The sequence below is a fragment of the Amphiura filiformis genome, chromosome 5, assembly GCF_039555335.1.
Source record: "Amphiura filiformis chromosome 5, Afil_fr2py, whole genome shotgun sequence".
Classification (NCBI taxonomy): Eukaryota; Metazoa; Echinodermata; class Ophiuroidea; order Amphilepidida; family Amphiuridae; genus Amphiura; species Amphiura filiformis.
In genome coordinates, this window is record NC_092632.1 from 13,247,343 (window position 1) to 13,274,366 (window position 27,024).

A 27,024-nucleotide genomic window follows, 5' to 3' on the forward strand; every position below is an offset into this window, starting at 1 on the left:
AGTTGGACTGTCCGCGAAATTTGGCCGTGAAATCAGCAAAATAGGGGGACTCCTGTCTGCGAAATTTGGATAAAAGGGATACTTGAGAAAATCCGGTAATTTTATGGCAATATTTAATGTCATTGAAAAAGGGGTGTTTCAAATTCTAGTCATTGATAATGGGTGTTTGAAATTCTAGTCATTGAAAACCACAAAAAGGGGTGTTTTTTGCCAAGTTTTGTCCTCGATTTCGCATGAAAAAGAGTGGTAAATTTGATGAAAATCAATTTTAAAAGGGGGTCTTTGAAAGATTTGGTGTAACTCTCATGGACTCATGGTTGTCAACTTTTGTGTTGAGTTGACAATATGCAATAAGGGACCGTTCACAAACACTTGGGGGGGGGGGGCTGATGCAAAAATGGTTTTGACCCTCCTAAGGAGGGGGGGGGCCTGAAAAAATTGACCACAAATTTTCCCGGGAAAATTGAGTTTTATGGTTTTCTATGGGGTTGACCCATAATTTTTTCATGTCAAAAATGCCAATTTTTTCGTAAATTTCGAGGAAATTGGACATGAGCGACTATTATTTCTTCCAAATATATTTCTTAACAAATTAACACCAAATATGACTAAAAACAACATTGCTGTACGAAAATATGACCATTTAAAAATATATATTTGACCGACCAAAGTTACCCCGCTGACCGAATCAAATTAAGTTACCCCATTTTACGGTAGGCCCTACAGGGAAAATCTTTATTTTTAAACCCCTTAAGGGCACCCTTACAAAATTTAATATTAAAAAATCTTTTTCAACTTCAAGGTGTAGAAGGGAACCCTAATGTCATAAAAAAGAGATAATTAGAAATAGAATTGGTTTTGTTTGGAAGCAGTGGTTTAAAAATTCTGAAAAGTGCCCAATAGTTACCCCCATTTTACGGTAGTGACCCGCCATCATTGTAGCGATTTATGACGCCATTATTTTAGTGCATTATCATTAGTCACAACGTCATCAAGACTGGCAACCTAGTATCTGTTCAATGCATATGAAATCCCGAATCCGAATCAAAACAGCTGAATATTGCTTTTAGTTTGTGAGGCAATTTCTTAAATATTTATCGACATATCATCCTGTCATCATGAATTTTGATTTACAGCGTCAAGATACTCAGACGGAGGCTCATGGGCCTGGCTTTGTTGGTATAAAATTTTGCCAAGAGTGGTAAGCTTCTTTAAAAATTAGCAAGTATGCCGAATTTGGCACTAAAAACATGACAAAAGACAGTTCCATTAATTGAAACTCCTGAGCTCTGACTATATTCATAAATTGTATGCGTAGCTGCATGGTGGGCACGGAGAAATTTTGCCCTACAAATGATGGAAATCGCACTACTGACACAACCATGCATGAAAAATAAAATCCAACAAAAACATGGTCATCATGCATTGCCATTGGCATATGCCATGGTTTAATGAACTGGATGTTCATACATACGCGCTATATAACGGCGCGCGTGATTGGTCGAGAGCCGGGCATAAACAGCGTTTATGCCCGGTGTCCCGGATGTGCGATCTCGGGGTAAAGAAAAGCGAAGGAAATTCATCGCTTTTTATGATGTTCCTTGTTATCTTTTGTCATTATTTTGATGAAATAAGAATCACAAAATGTTCTGGTACATTTGTATGTATGAACGGGGTTCATTCATATATTTTCATGACTAAACGGTTGTTTATTGTGTTCAATGACTGTTCCAAAAGGCAGCATTGTCCATACTTTAATTCCCGAGAAAATATAAAATATACAACAATACCTCATTTCAGCCTCTTATTTCCCTTAACAAAAACGACTCATTTTCAGCAGGTGACTCTAGAGTAGACCATTGAATGCTGTTACGTAATCACGTGTGTGATATAATTTTTACATATGTTGTTTGAAAGACAAAGGTACAGTATTTATGTATAAATCATTGAGAAATGCCATGAAAACAATCCACATATAGCGTCACAAGTCAACTCTTATTACGTACTGACCGACCCTCGTAATAGCTAGGAAGAAATACCAGACTCATCTCAACTTCAAGCGGTGATCACTTCAAATCATCCCAAATCACATGGTTTAGGAATACAGAGAACATTCCTTAAACATAAACTTGGGGATAATTGGAGGTGACCTTCACTTCAAATGAGTCTCGTATTTATTCCTAGCTACTGCGTGAAATGAGACACACTTTTCTATGCTAATCTTTTCATGTCATATTATAATGTTAAAAAGTGCAAAATGTTTTTACTGTGACTTTTATATGCAATTTTTTTAAATAATGTAATTCAAATCGTATATTTTTGTGTGTTTCTTATCATGTGCAATTGTTTGCTTAAAAAAATTAATTCTGATTGTTTTTATATGTCTATTTTTATATTGTAATTTATTGTATGTAATTTGGCCCACGGGCCGTGACAAATTTGCAATAAAATAATATCAATCAATCAATGTAGCAGCTGACAAGTGCATTGTTTTGATATGGATGTACACATATGTGACATGTGTTTGGGTCTATACGTCACACAAAATCGGTTGATTGCTTATCACCATTTCAGCATGTGAAACTCTTACTTTTATTAATGGCCAGTCTGAGTGTTGCATTTAGGCCTCTAGATGTTAACATGTTTGTCTTTCTTTCTTATCCATTTTAGCAACAACATGCTGTATCCTAAAGAAGATAAAGAGAACAGGGTTTTACTCTATGCTGTAAGTACCATTGACTTCTGGAATGAGAAATGTGTCACCGGTATTATATTTAAGGGGGTACTATACCCATTGCATTTTTTTTTCTCGTTTTTTTTTTTGCATTTTGTGAAGAAATGATAAAAGCAATACATGTATAAAGTGGTATGCAAAATGAAGGGGCAAATCTTCTCGTTCTGTTGGTGTACCACTTTTTGGCTTCTATCTTTAAAAGTATGTAAGCTACATTGATAATGATACCGATGCTACTTTGTCCATTTATCTTTTCTCATTTCTTCAAAAAATGTAATAGGTGTAGTACCCCCTTAAGAAGCTCAATCCTGACAAATATGTTAATATGAAAAATCCTGTGAGGCATCTGCCTCTTCAGATTTGTTCCCAAAACCTCCAGGTGGTTGATTGTGTTAGCATACAGACAGCAAAAGAATTAAGCTACTTATTTTCATCCCTGTATATGACAGATACGTCATAATTTGAACCACCAGCCAATATCTACATCTTTTGGCTCAGATATATAGGACCTCATTCACTGAAATCAGTCAAGAAATAAGAAGACACAGTAATCTACAATACCAAGGAAGATGCAAATTCAGAAGTCACAGATTGCTCCAGGGGATGCCCTATTGATTTGTAGTCACAAAGCTAATTTAAATACCACCTTTCTGAACCTGTCCAAGTTCCATCTGTCCTTGAAATGATAACCCACCCCACCCAATTTGTAGAAAATAAAAGCTAAACCCCTGTCTGTCATGGATACCATGGTGTACCGTAAAAGTTTTGTTCATAATAATTTATGTTAAATTACCTTCAACAAATGGCCTTAGATGAATTGTGTCAGTGAATGCCCTTAAAAAGTGCAGTGATTTACACACGGTAGTGCGCTAAGCACATGACTAGTGCACTAAGCACATTACCCACAAGCCCATAGCAAGTAGCAGGATACTTCCATTTAACAATTTTTACAGGATTGCACCTCTAAAACATAATTGGTATAAATACTTGTATTGTCTGGTTTTTTTTTCAGTGTAGAAATTGTGATTATCAACAAGAAGCCGACAACAACTGTGTTTATGTCAACAAAATCACTCATGAAGTGGAGTAAGTATTCTGACAAAGTTTTCACATTATAGTGCTGGTAGTTGTTGCAACAATTTTAGATCATTAAAGTCGCAAAAAATGGCTTTATATCTTTGTCACAAAAAACATAAAGCTATTTAGCAGTATTCTTTTTAAGAGGGAAAAATGTTAAGGGGGTACTACACCCCTGGCCAATGTTGTGCCTAATTTTGAATTTTTCTCAAAAATTATAGCGCATTGGTGACAAGTAAGATATGTTTATTATAGGGGCAAGGACTACAACTACTGCACTGAAAATTCAGCAACTCAAGGCAAGTAGTTATTGATTTATTGATCAAATGTTGGTTTTCCCTCATTTTTGACTGTAACTCCGCAACTGTTGTCTGTGCTGAAATAAAATTTCCAGTGCAGTAGTTGTAGTCCTTGCCCCTATAATATACATATCTTACCTGTCACCAATGCGCTATAGCTTGTGAGAAAAATGCAAAAATAGGCACAAAATTTTGCAGGGGTGTAGTACCCCCTTAAAAGTTTCAAGACAACTCTGGGACATGTATATAGGTTGATCAGCTCATAATCGGTGGGCCTTATAACATCGCGGATTAATATCAATACATTTTTAAGAATTGCCATGTGGCATCTCGCCAGAAACGTCACAAATTATTAATTGTAGTACTTTGTCTACTTTATTTAACACGCACAATATAGACCGGAAAGGTCAACTATATCACTCTCAACGTGGATCTACTTTTCGGTGTAGTTTTAAAAAGCTTAACAATTCCCACCGATTATGAGCTGATCAAAGTATAGTTTACTATTCCCCAGCTATACAATATGCTGAACAGTAGCGTAGCCAGTGAGGGGCAGGGGAAGAGTGCCCCCCCCCGACAAAAAAAAAAGAAAAAAAAAAGTGCCCCGCTGACAAAAAAAGAAAGAGAAAATCAGGAGGGCAAAGGAAAAGAGAAATGGCAATGAGCCCCTTTTCTACCCAAATTCAGCCCGCTCATGGGCCAAAATAGTGTAAAGTACAAAGATAAAGCCCTTACATCCTAATAATGGGCAAAAATAGTGCCGCTCCGCACGCACATCGTTCCAATAAAGCCTTTTTTTGGAAGCTCGAAGACATACAGTCTCTATGTATTGTATGATACAACTGTAATTTTTTTCGTCTGTGCCCCCGAAAATTTTGCCCCCCGACCAAAATAGCTGGCTACGCCCCTGATGCTGAAGCAAAATTAACTTCATCTTACTGTACCCTGTTAACTGTAAAACATGCCACAAGTCATAATAATTATGCCATTAAAAACTTCCTTTGCAGTGAGTTAACCCAGATTGTAGCAGAGGTGATAGCTGACCCCACATTACCCAGGACAGAAGAGCACCCATGTCCAAAATGCCAGCATAAAGAAGCAGTATTTTTCCAGTCACAAACAAACAGAGCAGAGGTAAGAATTTAACTAGCAGGAGTTAAAACATATCTCTCAACCAGGATGAAGCTCCTTCTCAAAACATTAGTTTCCTTGGGTTTAAAAAAGAGGGGGCTTCAAGGGCCAAGCACATAGCTTTTAAAATTTGCATTTTAGTGCATTTCTTTTTTTAAAATGTTTTTAAAGGGCTTACTTAATTTAGTCATCAGGAAAAACAAAAATTGGGTTACAAAGCAGCAAAAAAATGCAACTAAAAAAAGGGCGCATTTCGACTAACTAAAAAACATACATACCACTTGAGTGTTTTTCCGTTTTCTTCTGAAACAAACAAACCTTGTTTTTTCCCTTGTATTTCTTTGTATCTTCACCCACAAATTGTACTTTTTATGTTGTTATGAAAATGAACAGCATTAAGAGTAAAAATGAAGTCATCTTTGATGAAGACTCTGCAAGATGTATTGTTCCCTTTCAATTTATTGGAGATATCCCTGAGAGCCAAAATAATCAAAATTTAAAGTCCAAACATTTTGTGATTTATAACAGATTAGATCAGTCAAATAAATGTTTTCTTTGAATATCAAATTAGTTGTGTTAAGTTTCAAAGGAGGAGCTCATATTCAAATATATTTACCATTATGATGTGTAATATTTACAAACTTGACCTTTTTCTTCTTTGTTTCTCTTTTTACAGGAGGGAATGAGACTCTACTATGTGTGTACTGCCCCCTATTGTGCACATAGATGGACTGAATAGCGACATCTCAAACAAACATATTATTATGGACTTCACAACTGCATACAAGGATACTGTATGGGGTCGCGAAGTTGGACTTATGTGCTACTGTCTGCAGTGATGATGTGACCATACTTGGAATTAATGTGGCAAATCCCATCATTTCCATGGACAATATCGTAATGGTTGGAGTGTTGAATGAGTAATTGCTCAAAGACACTTTTCAACATTTGGAGGAATTGGGTCCTTTATCGCGCAACAGAGGGAATTTATTGTTCAAATTTCCCAATTAGCAAGTGCCGCACCACAAATTATATGGCACCACGAGGGAAAAATGAATGCCAGATAAATTAATGGATTCCATACGTTTATTAGTATACATGTACCTAAGAACTTAGTGGAGAGTAGCGTTCCGTTAAAATGTCAGTATAATAACAGTCAATGTCTGTGCTGATGAAACTAGTTGGATGTGGACAACTAGAGGAATCTGACCCGAGTTCAGTTGATGTGGAATCCAACCTGGCTGGGGAGACATTGCACTGTACTGCATTAAAGAGCTGTTGGATTATAAATGATTTCAGTGGCTCAGGACAACACTGCCATATCCCTAACAGCTCCCCTGTGTAATGTTCTGTATAAATGCAATCATGCTTGTAAATAACATTACCTAGGGGAGCTAATGGGGACCAGGCAGTGTTGCAACTGAGCCCTTGAGTCTTTGACCATCAATGACTTTCAACAAAAATTGTGTAATACTAGTATTATGAACATTTTAGATTACTTTCTTGTTACATGTTTGAGAGGTTGTAAATGTCATCATTATCAGTTCCAGCTCTAGTGAAACATTAATTTTCTTGGACCTTTGGATGTATTGTACTAGGTACTAGCTTTTTATTTTCAAAAATCAATGACACTGCTGTAGTGCCTGGTATAGACCCTATCGAATACTATGCGACTCATCCTCATTTAAATAAAATTCTGTCCACCAAGAGGCCTCCACGGGGCAATTTGCATGATAATACAATAGCAGGTGATATGTATGTATGGGTGTAGAATTGAACTAGAAACCTGTCCCTCTGGCACTTAAACTGTCCGCCAACATGGCTACCATTTCAATTACCATACTGTTCTGGTTGGTTTATTTGATAAGGTCTATTATCAACACATGCCACTCCAGTGAATAATGAACATATCATCCCAACGGTGGCCTTTGTATTGTGTCTGGTTTTTAAATGAGAATTTTTTTTTCTTGCTTTTGCTGGACTACTTGTTTTTGCTTGCCTTTTTCATCACTCTTCGTAGTGTGCAGCATTATACTCTTTTTAACAGAGGTATCCGTTGGGTCCTGTTGTCATGGTGGGGCAGTATTTTTTTAATCTCATTGTCGTACTCTGATTGTATCTTTGTACATGTGTATCTATCTTGGTTACCGTAATTAAGATGGGGTCTGGTGGAGCATGCCTGTAACTATGTTCTTTTTTCCTTTCCACCAGGCCCAAGTACAGGTGAATAAAAATGGAAAAACCAAACAAAAATAATGAACATATCATTATCCTACACACTACTCGGGACATTTTTGGGCTGTCAATCTGACAAGCAACATGAAGTTTTTGTTGCATTGAAAATATTGTTTCTTATTCACATGTTATTGTGATGTAATAAATGTAAATCTTGCTTTGTAATTCTTTGATGTATTCAAATTCATTGCACCTCTCGGGTCAATGTAAATAATGACATACAAGTTCTGGAACAGACTTTTTTTTAATTTGATGTCAAATACTTTGACCAAATTTTCATTAATCTTTTGCATGGCACTGTTATCTTCCAACAAATATTTGTTGACAATAAAACATTCACCATCAAATAATTTGGCATTGAATACTAGTATCGCAAACAAAAATTTAATGTTGAACTCTTGTTTCTTCAACAACATTTGTTTAGAAGAATTTAAAAATGACTTAAAACATTGAATGAATACTTGTTGCATCAAATATTTGAAGTTGAAAAAAAGTATGAACCTTAAAGGCCCATGAAGTGATTTGCTCATCAGGACAATCGTAAAAATCATCAAAATTCAGATTTGTGTAACTTTGTCATTGTTAAAGATGGGCTAACATAGCCTCCTAGTGGTTCAGCTGAAAGCTGTGTATTTAGGACAAAATAAGGCATTTACATGAAATCTGTAATTTATATACTGACAGTATATAAATTAGCTACTTGTATTTGAATGGGGCCTCAACTTTGACAATACTGCTGTTTTCCTCATTTTTTGCCAAATTTTTCATTTCAAAAATACCTTTTTTAAAATACAATTTTAATGACTTACCCTTCCCTTATAGGCAATTTATAAACAATTTTAATTTTTTTGCACTTTTGCTGGGATCACTGAAAGGGCCTTTAAGAACTGTGGTTTCTGCAGTATTCAAATTCAATACACCCCTGGGGCCCATTTCACAGACTTTTCTAACCAAGTGGTTACCAAGAAGCAGATCATGGAAAGGATCTGTGCAAGAAGTAACCATCAGAAATAGCTGCCGGGGTCAGATTTTTAGATGTGTACAATATAAAATGCAGATAGGACCTTCTCCCCAGGCCTTCTCAGAGGTATCTTATCCTTCCCAGAATCCTTTGCAACATGATAAGCCAACTCATTTCATTAAATGACACTCCCATTACTTTATACAGATTCCCTTTTTCATTTTGAGAATAGACTGGCTAAAACATGGGTCAATAGTCAAGAAACAAACATGTTTTGCAAGGTCTGCATGTGCTCTATTCATTGAGGTACATTTTATTATTATTGACCCATGTTGCACAAGATAGCAATTAATCAGAACAGAAATGGAAATAGGAGAAATACATACGTCTTTTGTGGGTCATTCTTGCACTATCTCCCTAATTAAGGTTTGAATTTACAATGGCTTTGTGTGATAAATCACATGGATTGTAAGTATTTGTGTAATGTTATAGAATATAAATGAGTTGACTTGTGACATTGTCTGACAGTATGTGCGCGCATCAAATTTTGTTAAATCCATACTTAAGTAGTCTTCTCGTCTCATGGATTCATAATAAGTAGTTTCACCTATCTGCAACATACCATTCTTCAATTGTAAGCAAATACTTTATGTGAATCCTTGAGATGATAGGAATACTTATAGGTATGGTTTTTATCAAACTTTGAGCAAGTTTAAAATTTGACCCCTATTCTGTGTTGATCTTTGATTGACCACTATGCACCTAGTGCCACTTTAAATTTGGGAACATCTTGAATGAATGTGTTTTGGGATTATCTAAAGAAACCTAAAAAAATTGTTTGGGGGTCATTCCGGGGACTGCTAACTTCTGTCTATCAGCAGAAAATCCAAAACTACTTTGGTGGACAATTTTGGCTAAAAGGGCTTGAGTGAAAATTCTCAATTTCCCCCCTCACAAAATAGGTGGTTAGTGATGAAATATGCCCCAGGTGAGGTCTTCAGTTGCAAAACTGCTGCTGGCACTACAGATCAAAAGAATCATGCAACAAATTAGTTTTGGTTATCTGTGCTCCTTCAAAAAGGAAATTGACATTTTAATGTTTATTTTCCTCCTATATAGATAATACAAAGATAAACATGCATTCAAAACAACATGCACTTATTTTTATCATAGTTATTCATGATATTAAATGACTTTACATTTCACATAGACATGTACCATATGTCTCTATCAACTAAATTGACATAAACAGTTGAGTTGTGTAGCAGCAACAACAGTAAACACAGGAAAGAGAAACATTGCATGATGGGCCACTAGTTTCAAATACTATTTACAACCTTATCAGATTTGAATATTCCCAGACTTGTAGGAAAGGTTGTCAAATACAGAATTTACTCTATTAAACGCCCCTGGGGCATGATATTTTTGAAAAATGGGGCGTTCATTGGGTCTTTTGTACAACAATACTTGTTTGTAAAGTAATTTTCGGCAATTACCAATCCTGTGTGGAGCATGGTGAGCTTAGCCGTCACAAGATAGCAAGGAATTGTCAGCATTTTTTAAACATTTTGATTAAAAAATTGGAAGTGGGTGATTAAAAGAATAAAAACACTTAATTGTCTAACAAGATAATTATCATTGATGAAACAAACAGACATCAGTTATACAGTCACCTGTAAGTATAATACTAGAAAAATAACTTGTTTTCATCGTATGGTAAACCTCAGTTGATAAATACAGACTCGGTAGCGATATATATCCTACTGAAGATTCTAGTAATCTACTATGATCATATTGTCATTTTGAAACATTGAAAAATGAGTGCAAAATATGTGAATACTGGCCTAACAACGTTTTACTCAAGTTAGACTATCTTTTGAATAAAGTGCTCAATCCCAAAAGGGAGAACAGACCTTCCAGAATAGGTAGTCGTTACTCTGAGTTTCATGGCCTATATAGCTTTATACCACTTGATATCCTTTAGCATCTGAAGATGTATGTTACAGGTATGAAACTGTCATAAAGTTGATATAACATACATGAAGAATTTGAAGGGCCCAATGTTTCTTGAATGTTGGTCTGGACTCTGGACCACAAGTATGCCCCCTAAAATTCCCCAAAACATAGGAAATTATGCTGAAATTAAGAAAAATCATTAGCCCAATTTCTACATGTACCTCTGCACCCCACCAACAATCCTGCCTCTTGTATAGGAAGAGAATTTTACAAGTTGATCTCAAATGATCTTTGAACTTGAACACCACCAATACATAAAGGTTCCCATAGTGCAGCTATGACCCAATTTTGATATAAACTTTGATCAATTGAGTCCATATTTATTGGTCAATCTATATCATTTTGGAAAAGACACTGTTAAGTCCAATATTTCAATAATATGTTTTGGATGACAATATTTTCACTCAGTTGGATTCATCAAAACAAATAACGGTTGCAATAGGATTTGAACTGTTCATACAAGACCAAATTTTATCCAAAAGATTGACTGACTGATTCACGGACTGACTGACACATAGACAGACTGACTGACTGATATACATGGACGGACTGACTGATACACAGACACACAACTTGTAATGCAATAAGGTCTTTCTTTCCCTTCAGACAACCTATGATGATGCACCAATTCTTGATGCACATTACTGTATTTCCTCCCTTCCATGAGTTCATGATTTCAGTGCGCACCTTTATATTGAGGTTTTAGAAAACCTAGTGCAATACCATCCATCAACCCAAGTTAATGAAGTGCAGTACAAAAACATGCAATCTATAACCATAGACTACCATATCGACATGTATATTGGGACAAGACAATTTAAAGTTTGTTTCGCTTTTAATTGGTAAAAAATAGTTGTTTTTTGTTACTGCGCAAACCAAGTACAAGCGGCATAATGAAGCATCACACCACTCAGCGGCAAGCGGCAGAAAGTATAAAACCAGCATAACACTTACAAGTAGGCAAAATTCAAGACCTCCCCTCTCTTGTGCCTTTTCAGAATATTACAAAGACCTTTTTCTATTTTTAAAAAAATGTGACTTGGTCATCAATTTACAAAACACTTCATGATACAGGGATACCAACAAAAAAGTAGTTTGTTGAAACATGATTTTATATTTCTTTCTTGACATATAAAAGATCGTTGTTTAGCATTAATTGGTGTAATTAATTATACACATTTTAGCTTTCGATAAACATGATATAATCAAATTCATATCAACTATGAACTCAACATTCACCATAACAAGTCGTACAAATTCCACTTGACATAAAAAAATCCACTTGCCTTTATGTACAAAGTTTAAAAAAAGACCAACACTTTACAACTTCACATCAGAAAAGATCAGGAAACCATGGTCCACTGGCTCCCATTACTCATGTACTGAGCCATTATTTTGGGGAGAATCTAATTACAAGTACATGTATTCAAAACGATTCCAGTCAAATAAAAACAAAATACAAAATACAGTTTTATAGTTAGCTCACTAGACGGTACCAGCAAGAGACCAGAGCATTGTTCCTGATCAAGAGTGGCCACAAAGTTTCTCCATAAACTAGTTTACCATTATTCATGGATCAGCTGCTTTGCAGCACAAACCCCAATCAAACTATTGCAGCCAGGATAAGCTCCTCAATATTCATACCAGGCAGGGGTTCCCAACCAGAACATGGTCCAAGTCAGACCACTTATTTCTGGGAACACTTATGTACTCCCATGTTTTGAGCTCATAACCCCATAAATTAAGCATGAAGTGCTAGATTTTTTTTTTTATTTATATACAAAGATAAGTTAAATATTTCGAGAATATTTCACTCCATTATAGCAACATTTCCCATATTAAATATTTTATATATTTCTTACATGGGGAAGCATAATTAATCCTCCAAATTCTATATTTGCCCTCCTAATCCAAAAATGTCTCTGTAATCTGCTTCTTGGATTCAACATTTTTTCCAGGCCTGCCATTTAGGACCATGACTCGCTGGTTGGGAACCCCTACTATATGAAGTCAATACATTGTCCAGGAGCTCACACACCTGCTTCAGAAAATAATACTTCCCATGATATACACCAGTATAAAAGGCCGCATAATTTATTTTTTTTTGTTCTCGTCCGAAGGATTGCAATGCAACTAAGCAGTTGCAATCCTTTTCAATGAATTCTTAGTAAAGGATGAATCATGAAGGACTTTTTATTTGAAGATTCTGAGGTGTAGAATACTACAAATTTTAAACTTCTTTTAATAATCAATATTGCTCAATCAACTTGAAAAAATATTGAAAAATAAAAAAAAATATGGACCAACTCCAGAAAACGATGCGGGCAAGGATGAGAAGCAAAAAAAATAAATTATACTGCTTAATAAAATTATACTGGTTAAATATTTACATGGTTTATTTCAGCTGCCTGTTACAATTTTCTACCCAATTCTTTGCTGAAGTCCACGAGCAAGCTTGCTCAGTGCTTGATATGGACACAAAAATAAGTCTTACAGTAAACAAAGAAGTCTCTTGCATTTGGTCATCTTCTAATTTTAAGTTTGTAGTTTTCTAAAAATATTTCTTCTACATACACAGATTTCCTCATAAAATACAAAGGAGTATTCTTTGTAATATACACACAAGTGAAACCATGAAACCAATAATTATTTTCTTGTATTATTTCAGAATGTTGACATTTTAGCCACAATTTGCCATGATTTTACTGTTACTTAAAATATCCAATTGGGTTTCAGACAACTTTGAAGCACTGAAATATGCAGGCGGCGGATGACATGATCGAGCCGGCAACTCGTGAAACCGCCCGGCCGTATGGCATTTTCCATATACTGGTTAGTTTTGTGGGGTTCATTATCGAACCCCAACGGTTTTAGCTTGTATTTATATTATTTATCAACATAGGCCTATTTGTTTGTGATATTTCAAGCGTTTTAAAATTTCAAAATAATCCCATTCAATTACACGGTTGACGATGAAAATTTACTGAATTTAGGGAATGCACGTCATCCACCACCTGGAAATATGCTATATATTTAAAACATTAAAATAAAAATATTAAAAACACTGCACGTCATGTTATGCATAAAATAGAGATGCAATCATGTTCAGATACAGCTTTAATATCAATCAGTCTGGCTGATTCACAGAAATAAATAAATAGAGAATGCAGATTTACCACTATCTTTTTTCAGACATGGGGAAATCTGGAGTATTCCTGTTTTGTTTGGAATGCTTTGGGAACTAAATGCAGCTTGTAGGTGAAAGTGTGTCACAATGATTGCTTTACAGGATTGACACAAGCGCATAATCACATACACGATAACTAGCGAGATGTTTTCAAAGATACATACACAAGAATTGTTTTTGTTTGCTTGCTGCCTGCATCAACACAAGTACATCCAAATTTTTCTCAATGGCCGACCTCATCATTACAACTGGGTGGTACAGGGAGTCTGTGTCCTCCTCCATTTGTTTCTTTGGTGAATGTGATTATGGAAACAAATCACATGTTAATTGTGACCTTTTATTAATTTTTGTCACATATCTTGTGGAAAATACTGTCCAAATATGGACAGTGGCAGATCAGATTGGGCCACACTTCAGGTAGCTTACCTAAATAGCCAAATATAAACAGTAAGTTTGCATGAGTCTACAAGGAATGCCAGTGATGCAACAATGCACTACATCCCTTGGTCCTACCAATGAGCAGAAATAAAATTACAAATCCCAATCTGAATCATTAGGATCACTTTCTTCTTCCTCCGACTCCGACTCTTCCTCTGAATCAGTCTCATCAACTTCATCATCCTTGGCATCATCCTTTGCCTTGGAGCTGGTGGGAACATCTTCATCCTTGCCACCAGCCTTATCACCCTTTGTCTTAGAACTGCTGTCACCATCACTCACTCCTGAATCATGATCAGTTGATTTCTCACCTGGGATATTTAAAGATGAGAATAAATGATACAATGTAATGCATATTTACAATTAAAATTGATGAACATAATACTTTTGGAGATATTGACAAATCTGAGCAGAAATGTATGCAGGAAGCCAAGTCTCATTGTCCTTTTGAATATTTTGCTCACTATTGAAGTGTCTTATTAAAAAATGAATTTTGGTCATTTTTTTGTTGGCATACTTGTAATGTTTACACATGTCCTAACAAACACTATAAAGCCACAATGTATGCTTTCTGTCAAATTTTGATTTTATTATTCTTTAGTAATAACTGCTGTCCATTTTAAGCTAAAATAACAAGGTAAAGTGAAAGAAACTCCACTGACTATTTTGGTCATTTAACATGGGGATCATAAAGTCATAATTATGACTTTAAGTCAAAATTGCTTTGTTATCTACAAACACAACCAAATTGGCTGATTATATTTAGGTGTAAGTTGGTATATGTGTAAACATTACAAATATGTCAAAAATCAGGTTTGAAAAAAATTAACCAACTTCATTTTATGGCTTTAATTGGATTCAGCCAAATAATTCATTGTGTTTTTAGGATATTACAGAGCAAAGTCATAATTATTTTCTTTTTTCATCGCCTTATGCAAATCACACATTATTGCTTTAAGGGGGTACTACACCCCTCGATAAATGTGTGTATTTTTGCATTTTTTTCAAAACTAATAACACAGTGGTAACAAAAGTTAAAGGGGCAAGGAATCAATTACTACACTGGAATTTCAGCGACCCAAGACAAGTGGTTCGTTATTTATGATAAGAAAAGAGGTACCGCTAGAATGTACCTCATTTCCTATCATATATACTGAACTGCTTGTCTTGAGTCACTGAAATTTCAGTGTAGTAATTGGATTCCTTGCCCCAATAATATACATAACTTTTGTTACCAGTGTGTTATTATTTGTTGAGAAAATACAAAAATAGTCACTTTAATTTACCATAGGTGTAGTACCCCTTAAGGGGCTAGTAAGACAGTGAGTTTTCTTTCATTATACCTCGTTAGTTTGGCTTAAAATGACCAGAAACCCTTCCTGACAGTTGTTTTACTAATAATATTTCATAACCAAATTAAAATTTGACCGAAATCATATATTAAGGCTTATAAGGATAAATCTTGAACACCTATATAGTCCTATATACCTGCAAGTAATAGGTATATATGGAAAAACTCTTTAGCTAATGAGCAAGTACAAGTATGAGTGAGTTTTCAGCTTGGGGCAATCCCCAAATTTGGCCCAATGAGTCCCACAAATTCAAATTATTCTTATTATTTTCACTACATTTATCATTTTCTTCTGGGCCAATTTCTTAACTTGTTGGGCCAATTGAGCACATATGGAGGGAACACTCCTGGTAGGTACTGATCCCGGAGGATTTATATGTGCAACACAAGTTACTTTAAAATTACAATTTAAACTCATAAAACACATGAATATTCTATGTATATTTTATAACATGTATAAATCGTTACCTTCAACAGCCTTTTTCTTGGCAACATCTTTTTTCTTGGCAGCTGCATCTTTCTTCTTGGCAGCTGCATCCTTTTTCTTGGTAGCTGCATCCTTCTCTTTGGCAGCCGCATCCTCTTTCTGGGCATCTGCATCCTTCTTCTTCAGGACAGCTTCTCTTTTGGGTCTATTAGACAATTTAGGCGGTGGTGGATGTTTGAAGTGTTTCCGATGGTGTATGCTAGTTCTAAATAAGAAATAATAATAAAGTAATATAATATTGGGATGGTCTGATTGGTTCTTCACTGCATTTTCTTTAAATTAAGGTCACTGGGTCATTTGAAGTTTTTGGAAAGGCATGGTCATTAAGGGCTCCTTCTGAAATGCCAAAACACAGGAATGCTAGGAATAGTCTTCCTTTCCTTAGTCCCAAGTAGAGGATTCCTGGCTGTGTCCTGCCTCTGTTCTGTTTGACGATCTCAAAATTCACATTGATTTCACTAAATCAGCTGCACCAAAATCTACCAATCAAATGAAAGAGTTTACCTTTCTTATAAAAATGAAAATGTGTGAACATTTGTTTCTTCGACTTTCTCACCTATTTGACATTATTCATGGGAGTGTCCAGAGGCAATATTATTATAAACTGTCGACTTTTACTTTACATAATCTGGACTTTGATTTTTATCTGATCCATTTGTGTTTGTTGAAGAACCCTACCTAGCACAATCTGCACCATCTTCACATTCTTCCATCTCTTCTTCCTCTTTTTCCTCTTCTTCGTTGGACTCTTCTGAGGTTTCCTCTGAAGACTCAAAATCAGCCTCACCAGGATGGCTAAAGTTCTTGAAGTGATTTGAATACTTGGTTCTGTAACAACATTATTAGAGAATATTCATCAAACCTTAAGTAAATCGGAAGCACTGGGGACACAGGTGGGATGCAGTTGGTAGACCTTTAATACCTACACCAGGCACAAAAAGAAACTCGTCAGTTATAGTCATCCTTGCTGTTCAACAACCTGATATTTTGGATTATTCTAAAATATACATTTTGTTAATTGGTCTTCGCTTCTCATTTGACACCCTGTTCATGAAATTTGAGCAAGAACTGACCAAGATATGCGCCTCCAAACCCTCAAACCCCCAAATCAAAAGTTGCAATTTTAACGATTCAATTGTGCCTGTTACATTGTGTGCTTTATTGATTGGCCTGTGGTTCTTGCGTGTATAACAACGATGCGTTCCCATTAAAATTGTTGAAATTGCAACTTTTGATTTTGGGGTTTGAGGGTTTGGAGGCACATTCTTGGTCAGTAATATTTTTCTTGCTCGATTTTCACGAACAGGGTGTCAAATAAGAAAGCAAAGTCCAATTAATAAAATGTGCATTTCAGAATAATCCAAACTTATCAGGTTGTTTTTAAAATTTTATTTCAGCACAGACAACAGTTGTGGAGTTACAGTTAAAAATGAGGGAAAACCAATGTTTGATCAATAAATCAATAACTATGTGCCTTAAGTTGCTGAATTTCCAGTGCAGTAGTTGTAGTCCTTGCCCCTGTAATATACATATCTTACTTGTCACCAACACGCTATAATTTTTGAGAAAAATGCAAAAATAGGCAAAAAATTGGCCAGGGGTGTAGTACCACCTTAAGTGATAGCGAACCTTATAGGCAGGGACAGGCGATTTGCGCGGAAAAAAATAGCAAATTGCGCGGAACTCTTTTTTCAATGCAAATCATGTATCCCTGCCCATAGGAAAAAAAATAGCCAATTGCGCGGAATTGCGCGGAAAAAAAGTTCCGCGCAAATCGCCTGTCCCTGCTTATAGGTATAGGTCCTTAAAGCTAGCGGGAAGTTACCGCTCTCACATACAGAGATACATTTTGATGTTATGTCACTCACAAGGTGACATGCAGCATATGGGTTAATTTATGGTCACCTGCCACAAACCAATCTTTTCCTGTAAACTTTTGAGGAGAGGGTAACGCACTTGTCTCTGATTGGTTGCTGAAGCAATCTGATCCAACTTTGCAACATCACAGTAGTACACGCCTGTCAAACGTTTACAGCAAAATAATATATAAATAGGTTAATAAATTCGTACCACTTGCTGGGAGTGAAATTTACAAAATAATGCAAACATATTGAGATGTAAATGTGTCTATAAATGCACAAGCCCAAAAAGGGGACTGCATTAGACACATCAACATCTCAGTATAAGTGCATTATTTTGTACAATTTCTCGAGCAACAATTGATACGCATTTATTAACCTATTTCATACACAAGGAAAAAAATCCATGGTTTTCGCTATTTTTATAACAAATTGTCACTAAAAGTGTTGGAAAATTAGCAAATATAAATGTATCAACCCGCAAGAAAAATGGGCACGTCCGAAAGCACTGCGCGCAGTACGCAGAGTGTGCGCCTGTGCATATATATACAATGCATGGTTTAGATTTTTCAAACGCTTTGCTGGTTCTCGCTATCTAAGAGTGTATGAAAGTTTATCATACGAAGCCAGAGCTGCACTCACCTATAACATTCATCACCAAATTCACACATTGGTCTGGGCCCTTTGGGGACTGCTGGTTTCTGTTTCTTTTTATATGGATATGTACTTTCCTTCTTCCAAGGACGATAAGTTGTCTCATCATCATCTGAGCCCCTCTTCCTTTTTCGTACAGGCCTACCACGCTTATTTTTGCTACCTTTCTTGGAGCTCCTTCTTGGCACGTAATTATCATCACTATCATCACCGTATCTGCTCCTTTGTGCCAATCTTCCACTCTTAGTTGCTTTGGGTACATACGCCTCTTCATCTTCTTCTTCAGATGATGATGAATAGTCCTCTGAATCAGATGAGATGTGTAACCTCTTTTTCTTCCCAGCTCCTCTCCCTGGTAATTGTCTTGATGGTGTGGATTTTGATTTTGATTTTTTCGGTTTTTTCCTTTTCCTTTCACGTGCACGCCTTCCTTTTGCAGAGTAGTAATATTTTCTTCGCTTTTCTTTCAGTTGTTTTTTCTATAAAATAAATGAACAAATAATAGTCACAAAATATGTTTACATTACACTATTACAATAGGAAGTATTTGACAAAACATTTTGATGGATGTTATTTTCTTTTTTGAGATGGTTGGGTTTACATACCGTAGTAATACTTGAAGCAAAGAGTTATACAGGCAGTATGAAATCCACTCTTGCAAAGTTACTCACACATGAGACATGTTGTGATTCATATTATAATACTAGAACAACAATTAAACCAAAACAGGAATTGTGGGATAGGCTTTTACAAATTGTGGGCTAGGCTTTTACGACGGGAATTCATAACAATTAGTAGGTTTTTAGTGGGTTCACGGATGTGTGAAGACACTTACAGGCCAGTTCATTAAAAGCCATTAAGGCCGTGTGTCCTGAACTCGCCACCCTTAGCGTTACATGACAAATATTATGAATTTTTACACCAACCGGGTTTCTAATTAGATTATCTCGACAATCATCAACCCTAAACTAGCAAAAGTATACATTTTGGAAAGCTGAAGGCATAAGCAATTCAAATATATACATTTCAACTCATTATACAGGGTGATCTGCAAGTTATACAGGGTGGAATAAAAAAGATTTTGATAAAAATGGGTCACTCAATGCATTGCTTATTACCAACTTACAGTAATAAACTGGAAGTAAACAACATTCATTTGGTCAGAGGATATGGAGAGCCAACTGACTTTGGAAGAAACCAAAATCACAGCTGTTTGGTAATCTAGGAATATAGGGTGTCCCAAAGTATGTTAGATTTTTTTACAATTCAACATATTTTGAACCTAAACATTTTCCCCTAACCCATACAGAAAAATATGTCCATATTTAGATTCCTCGTCAAATTTCCCTTCAGAAAATCTATACTTTGACTTTGATAGGATAAGTAATTAAAATTTTACAGTAACCTTTAGATTTTGAAGACATCTGCATTACTTACTACAGTGTTTAAGGGATCTAAAATGAGCGTTTATTGGGTTTCGACAGTATTTTTTGTGGGACATGAGAGCACCTCAGATCTATCGAATTGCATTCTGAATACGAAGCATGTCTTTCTGATACCAAATAATTTTCATTTTTGAAAATCACAATATAATACAAATTTTATGACAAATTATAAAAATTTGATATTTTTCAAATTTTGATATATAACAGTCCTCGAAGTAAATTATATAAATCTAATGATATACTTTAAAGTGTATGTAGCAGGGAGAAAAAGCCGACGGTCAATTGAAAATTTTGACCTTTCATATTGAAGATATGGATTTTTTCCCAAAAAGACGTAATTTTTTTTGGTGTTTTGGGGAAAAAAATCCATATCTTCAATACGAAAGGTCAAAATTTTTCAATTGATCGTCAGCTTTTCATCCCACCTACATACACTTTAAGTATAAATCATCAGATTTATAAAGTTTACTTCAAGTACTGGTAAATATCAAAAATATCAATTTTTAATGATTTGCCATAAAATGTGTATTAAATTGCAAATTTCAAAAATCAAAATTATTTGATATCAGAATGACATTCTTCATATTCAGAATGCAATTCGATATGTCTGATGTGCTCTAATGTCCCAAAATAAATACTGTCCAAACGCTCATACCCCAGCCCTTAATATGACAACGGGTAGTTTTGTATGGAAAAGTTTGTATTTTCTAGACTAAACCAATCATAAATTATTAAAAACAATTAGTAGAATTGTTTAGCTGTAAGGCCATGAGTGTTTTAGATGCTAAATAGAGTCCAAATCCAATTTACAGCCTTTACAGAAGCAGATTACGCACTAAAATTACCAATCCCATAGAGTTTGTGTGTACCACATCCCCCACCACCACATCCCCCACCACCGCCACCCTGCCCATTCTGAATTCTATGAAGCACAGTGTCAGTATTAAAAAAGTTCAAGTATTTTTTTTTATACAGGGTTGAAAGTGCATTTTATTTAGCAATAAAATGAGGCCACAAGCATATCAATACCTTCTTGCTTGACAGAGATATCATCATTTGTTTTGAGTCGACTTTGGCAAAATGTAACGTCGCCACCTTTTTTTGGTGGCGAGCTCAAGACACACGACCTTAATGTACAATTATAGGAAAGTGGTTAATTTTTTCAAACCAGATTTTTTGGCATAATTATAACCAAAATTATTTTGTGGTAATTGTTTCAAGAATTTAGGGAGGGCCCCATTGCATATCCTTGTCATGTGTAGCAGAGGCTCTGCAAGATGTTAAATATGGGTGGGGGCAATGGTGCCTGGCCCAAATTATTAGGGGGCTATCATTTTCTTTAGAAGGGGAGGGGGAGGGATCCCAAATATATGGAGGGGGTCATAAATTTTGGAAAGAAAATAGGAGGGGGGTTTAATGGTATAGCCAATGAGATAGAGCACTTTTTGTTGCATTGGTCGAATACTGGTCGAATACCAATCGCTTGTCGCTCACCGATGGAATATAAATTCAGCTTTACAATTTGTTGGTTGTCCTGTGGCAGCTATTCAACTGTATTTTGCATATATATATTAGATGTTCTTGCACTCATGTAACATATGTCAAAACAAAACACTTACCTCACGGTACATCTGGTCTAGCTCATCACCTCCTTCTTCCTCACTTTCAGTATCCCAGTCTGATTCAATAGACTCTTCATCCTCCTCATCCTCTTCCTCTGAGCTCTCTTCTGAATGTTCCAGTTTTACAGGCTCTGGAAGCTTTTTCTTCTTTGTCTTTGCTTCTCGACCATGTTTTGCTCTTGGTATTATTTGTTCTTCACTGGAATCTTCATCGTCTTTGTTTCTAGACTTCTTCTTTAACTTTGCTCCTCGGCTACGTTTTCCTCTTGTCGTCTCTGGTTCTTCACCGGAATCATCCTCTGCTTCATCCATTTCCTCATCTTCTTCTTTGTCTTTGCTTCTCGACTTCTTCGTCTTTACTGATCCTCGTTTAGGTCTTCCTCTTTTCACAGGCTCCGATTCTTCACCAGAATCATCTTCTTTATTTTCTTCATCCATTTCCTCATCTTCTTCTTTGTCTTTGCTTCTCGACTTCTTCGTCTTTGCTGATCCTCGTTTAGGTCTTCCTCTTTTCACAGGCTCTGATTCTTCACCAGAATCATCATCTTCATTTTCTTCATCCATTTCCTCATCTTCTTCTTTGTCTTTGCTTCTCGACTTCTTCTTTGTCTTTGCTGATCCTCGTTTAGGTCTTCCTCTTTTCACAGGCTCCGATTCTTCACCAGAATCATCATCTTCATTTTCTTCATCCATTTCCTCATCTTCTTCTTTGTCTTTGCTTCTCGACTTCTTCTTTGTCTTTGCTGATCCTCGTTTAGGTCTTCCTCTTTTCACAGGCTCCGATTCTTCACCAGAATCATCATCTTCATTTTCTTCATCCATTTCCTCATCTTCTTCTTTGTCTTTGCTTCTTGACTTCTTCTTTGTCTTTGCTGATCCTCGTTTAGGTCTTCCTCTTTTCACAGGCTCCGATTCTTCACCAGAATCATCATCTTCATTTTCTTCATCTTTGCTTCTTGGCTTCTTCTTTGTCTTAGCTCCTCGGCTACGTTTTCCTCTTGTCGAATCTGGTTCTTCTGCACCGGAATCATCATCTTCATTTGCTTCTTCATCCATCTCTCCATTTTCGTCTTTGTCTTTGCTTCTTGACTTCTGCTTTGTCTTTGCTCCTCTGCCTTTTTTCCCTCTCATCACATCTGGTTCTTCTTCACCGGAATCCTCATCTTCGTTTGCTTCTTCATCCTCATCTTCTTCTTGGTCTTTGTTTCTTGACTTCTTCTTTATCTTTGCTCCTCTGCCTTTTTTTCCTCTCGTTACATCTGGTTCTTCTGCACCGGAATCATCATCTTTGTTTGCTTCTTCATCCTCATCTTCATCTTGGTCTTTGTATCTTGGCTTCTTCTTTGTCTTAGCTCCTCGGCTACGTTTTCCTCTTGTCACTGTTTCTTCTTCACTGGAATCATCATCTTCATTTGCTTCTTCATCCTCATCTTCATCTTGGTCTTTGTATCTTGGCTTTTTCTTTGTCTTAGCTCCTCGGCTACGTTTTCCTTTTGTCACTGTTTCTTCTTCACTGGAATAATCATCTTCATTTGCTTCTTCATCCATATCCTCATCTTCTTCTTGGTATTGCATCTTCTTTGACTTTCCTCCTCGGCTACGTTTCCCCTCCTTACTTCCAGTTCTTCTTCACTGAAATCATCTTCTTCCCTGGATTCCTCTTCCATCTCTACATCTTTTTTGGTTTTTCGTCTTGCTGAAGATTCATCCTTCTCTGTCCTTTTTGACGGTGTAAGCGCCTTTTTTTGAGTATGCAGCCCGTTCTGTGCTGTGCTTGGCTTGGTCTGAAAAGGAATGAAAAATTGACAATACAATTGTATGGCAAATATACTTGTACTACAATTCTAAACTTTTACTACAGGATTCCAGGCGACGGTGTACCTCTGCAGCACTGGTACTTTGCAGCTACTACCACTGTTACTACTGAGTACCCTACTAGCCCGTGGTGGCCGATGTTGGTACTACACTAAAGGACCAGCGTCGGCCACCACACTGTAGATACCCCGTAGCCAAGTACCTACATCGGTACTCCACCATGCGTCACAAGTCAACTGCCATGTACAGAGCTGGTGACTTATAGGCACACTATAGTCTCAGGTACTTTGATGGTCCTTCAGTGGAAGTACCCGCAAAGTAACAGCATCCATAGTGTACCCATTTGTCAGCAATGAAGTAGCAGTGAAGAGTGTGATCGGAATCTCTCACGTGAGAAGACATCCAATTAAAAATCTCATTGATATTTCCTGTGGCAAGGGTTGTAAATGTTCTATTAATCTGTAAACAAAAAATTAGAGTAGCATATAATCCCTTTCTAATAAAAGTATTTTCATAATAATGCAACATAGTGTCCGTCCCTCACGCTACAAATAATGCACGTAACTTTTTTCTTAAAATATAATCCTTTCCACTAAATTAAGACCATTTTTTATGGAATTTTGAAGAAATCCTATATTTTCACCAAATGTAACACAATTTCCGATCACACTCTGAACGCACTCTCACAGAGATACTCTGTCGCCAAAAGCCTTTGATCGTAGAGTTCATTGCCTTTATCTTTAGGGGCAGAAATATTTCAAACATGTTTAGAATGTCGTAAGGATCATTCCTGTTGAATTTGAGCTTGATTGGACCAATTTTGAAATTTGACCTTTGACCCCTTAACTTTGACCTTTGGGGCCATTAACATTTGTAACATTTTTAGAATGTCGTAAGGATAATTCTAGTTGAATTTGATCTTGATTGGACCAATTTTGAAATTTGACCCCTTAACTTTGACCTTCTGGAGTCATTAATGTTTGCAACGTAAACGCATGGATCACTCATGTTGAATTTGAGCTTGAAAAATTGGCCTTTGACCCATATTGACCCCTAAACTTTGACCTTAGGGGTCAAATGTTTTCAACATGTTTATGTCATAAGGGCAATTCCTGTTGAACTTGAGCTCAATTGGACCAAATTTCATCTTTGACACCCAAACTTTAACCTTTGGGGTCCTACATATTTTATTGACTTTTGGGGTCATTAGCTAATGTATGTTTAGAATGTCATAAGGATCATGATTCCTGTAGAATTTGAGCTCGATTGGACCAATTTAGAAATTTGACTTTTGACCCCTTAACTTTGACCTTTGGGGTCATTAACATTTGTAAGATGTTTAGAATGTTGTAAGGATCATTCTAGTTGAATTTGAGCTTGATTGGACCAATTTTGAAATTTGACCTTTGACCCCTTAACTTTGACCTTAGGGGTCATTAACATTTGTAACATTTTTAGAATGTCGTAAGGATAATTCTAGTTGAATTTGAGCTTGATTGGACCAATTTTGAAATTTGACCCTTAACTTTGACCTTCTGGAGTCATTAATGTTTGCAATGTAAACGCAAGGATCACTCCTGTTGAATTTGAGCTTGATTGGACCAATTGAAAAATTGGCCTTTGACCCATATTGGCCCCTAAACTTTGACCTTAGGGGTCAAATGTTTTCAACATGTTTATGTCATAAGGGCAATTCCTGTTGAACTTGAGCTCAATTGGACCAAATTTCATCTTTGACACCCAAACTTTAACCTTTGGGGTCCTACATATTTTATTGACTTTTGGGGTCATTAGCTAATGTATGTTTAGAATATGTCATAAGGATCATGATTCCTGTAGAATTTGAGCTTGATTGGACCAATTTAGAAATTTGACCTTTGACCCCTTAACTTTGACCTTTGGGGTCATTAACATTTGTAAGATGTTTAGAATGTTGTAAGGAACATTCTAGTTGAATTTGAGCTTGATTGGACCAATTTTGAAATTTGACCTTTGACCCCCAAACTTTGACCTTTAGGGCCATAAATATTCTAAACATGTTTAGAATGTCATAAAGATCATTCCAGTTGAATTTGAGCTCGATTCGACCAATTTGACCTTTGACCCCAAACTTTGACCTTCAGGGTCATAAATATTTTAAACATGTTTAGAATGTCGTAAGGATCATTCCTGTTGAATTTGAATTTGATTGGACCAGGGTTTTAAAATTTGACCTTTGATCCCTAAACTTTGACCTTTGGGGTCATAAATATTGTTAACATATTAAGAATGTCGTACGGATCATTCCTGTTGAATTTGAGCTCTATTGGACCAATTTTGAATTTGACCTGTGACCCTAAACTTGGACTTTTGGGGTCATAAATATTTTAAACATGTTTTGAATGTCGTAAGGATCACTCCTGTTGAATTTAATCTTGATTGGACCAATTTTAAAATTTGACCTTTGACCCTACTCATAACCACCTTCCCACTCTACCCCTACCCAACCCTCCCACCACGCGGTCACAGAGCACCAAGTAGCGTCCCCGTAGCCTAGGCCGTACAGCGAGACAACAATTAACAAGCGCATTTAGTGTGGGCTCCAAAACCCCTGCATTTTCATGTGTATATCCAAGGTGTACTATGCTCTCACTCAGACCTGATTGAATATCAGATATATGTCTGAGCGACCTCTCGGACTATATAGGGGGTTTTATTTTTACATGTAATTGCTGCCTTCTGGAGAATTTAGGGTTAGGGTTAGATTTAGGGTTAGGGAATCATGGAATGGTTAGGGGTTAGGATTAGGGAATGGTTGCGGTTAGGGTTAGCATGGTTAGGGAATGGTTTAGGGGTAGGGTCCAAAAGGCAGCTATAACAAGTAAGAATAAAAAACCCTAAACTAAGTAAAGAAACGCTGACTGGAATTGGAACGCCCTGCCCAAATGTCATCGAAGCTCTGAGCTACTTCAACAACACAATTTAAAGAAAGGTTGAAAGCGCATCTGCACATCTAACTGACCCTGACCCTCCATTGGCGTGATGCTCTACGGAGGCGGTGCCAATTACAAAGCAGAAGCAGAAGGAATCTTTAATGCAATTGCAAATCGCTTCGCTAATTTATTATTATTGGCAATGGTAAGCTTAACAAAAATCTGGTGAGCTCGGCTCGGAAAATCTGCAAAGGCCAAACTTGCAACTGCAAAAGACGTATAGCGTATCATCATGACATAGTCATACAAATTTCATAATTAACACAAATACATACCATTGTAAACGCCCGGGATAAGTGTGCAGCTTATCCTTCGGCCTTCTTGTTCAAGTGCATTTGTTTTTGTCCTTGGTTTTTTAAAAGGTCACAGCGTCGCGTCAGGTCACGTCAGGTCACGTTTCCTCAATCAGTCTAGCGCCATCTGTTGTTGGTTGAAGGAGAGGAGAAGCCAGAACAAGAAATCCTCAAAAAAGGACAATGTCCAGCACATGGACGAAAGAGATTAACAGACAGGATCACTCGATAAATGAAGGCTGATTGTTCCATGAAATGCGGCAGGCGAAACTGCTACGCACATACCGCATATATTTACGGTCTTTCTCGTAAACGCGAAGACGGGCAAAGCGCTATCGCAAAGGAACGCAGTGCTGGCGTGATTGTTATATACACGGCAGTCAAACTCGGCCCTCATTAATATGCGAGAATTCACAGCATACAATGCACAGGGACTTTTTACTGTTGA

At 36.5% G+C, this 27,024-nt stretch overlaps 2 protein-coding genes across 3 annotated transcripts; one reads left to right on the forward strand and one right to left on the reverse strand.

Moving 5' to 3' along the window:
- Window positions 1–1,005: 1,005 nt before the first annotated feature.
- Window positions 1,006–7,516, forward strand: LOC140152661 (DNA-directed RNA polymerase II subunit RPB9-like). The gene is made up of 5 exons (XM_072175110.1): window positions 1,006–1,201; window positions 2,671–2,725; window positions 3,747–3,820; window positions 5,118–5,244; window positions 5,918–7,516. Exons 1-5 carry the CDS (start codon window positions 1,119–1,121, stop codon window positions 5,978–5,980), a joined length of 402 nt encoding a protein of 133 aa, XP_072031211.1. The 5' UTR covers window positions 1,006–1,118; the 3' UTR covers window positions 5,981–7,516.
- A 4,600-nt stretch (window positions 7,517–12,116) lies between these two features.
- On the reverse strand, window positions 12,117–26,691 carry LOC140152662 (uncharacterized). Of its 2 annotated transcripts, none has more exons than XM_072175112.1 (6): window positions 26,559–26,691; window positions 21,494–23,280; window positions 18,418–18,908; window positions 16,600–16,744; window positions 15,898–16,126; window positions 12,117–14,389 (listed from the first exon to the last, which is right to left on the reverse strand). In XM_072175112.1, the coding sequence occupies exons 2-6, from the start codon at window positions 23,069–23,071 to the stop codon at window positions 14,172–14,174; spliced, it is 2,661 nt and encodes an 886-aa protein (XP_072031213.1). In that variant the 5' UTR covers window positions 23,072–23,280; window positions 26,559–26,691; the 3' UTR covers window positions 12,117–14,171. The 2 variants fall into 2 exon arrangements, with proteins under 2 accessions (XP_072031213.1, XP_072031212.1); XM_072175111.1 differs by having other exon boundaries at window positions 15,898–16,121; window positions 16,595–16,744.
- Between the last annotated feature and the right edge of the window lie 333 nt (window positions 26,692–27,024).

Excerpts from the sequence above, each read along its gene's own strand:
- LOC140152661 (XM_072175110.1), top strand. The coding sequence starts at position 1,119 with ATGAATTTTGATTTACAGCGTCAAGATACTCAGACGGAGGCTCATGGG. Across the intron at positions 1,202-2,670 it reads ATAAAATTTTGCCAAGAGTG|CAACAACATGCTGTATCCTA; the intron begins GTAAGCTTCTTT and ends TATCCATTTTAG. Across the intron at positions 3,821-5,117 it reads AAAATCACTCATGAAGTGGA|TGAGTTAACCCAGATTGTAG; the intron begins GTAAGTATTCTG and ends CTTCCTTTGCAG.
- LOC140152662 (XM_072175112.1), bottom strand. The coding sequence starts at position 23,071 with ATGCAATACCAAGAAGAAGATGAGGATATGGATGAAGAAGCAAATGAA. Across the intron at positions 18,909-21,493 it reads TAGACCAGATGTACCGTGAG|AAAAAACAACTGAAAGAAAA; the intron begins GTAAGTGTTTTG and ends TTTATTTTATAG. Across the intron at positions 14,390-15,897 it reads CAAGAAAAAGGCTGTTGAAG|GTGAGAAATCAACTGATCAT; the intron begins GTAACGATTTAT and ends TAAATATCCCAG.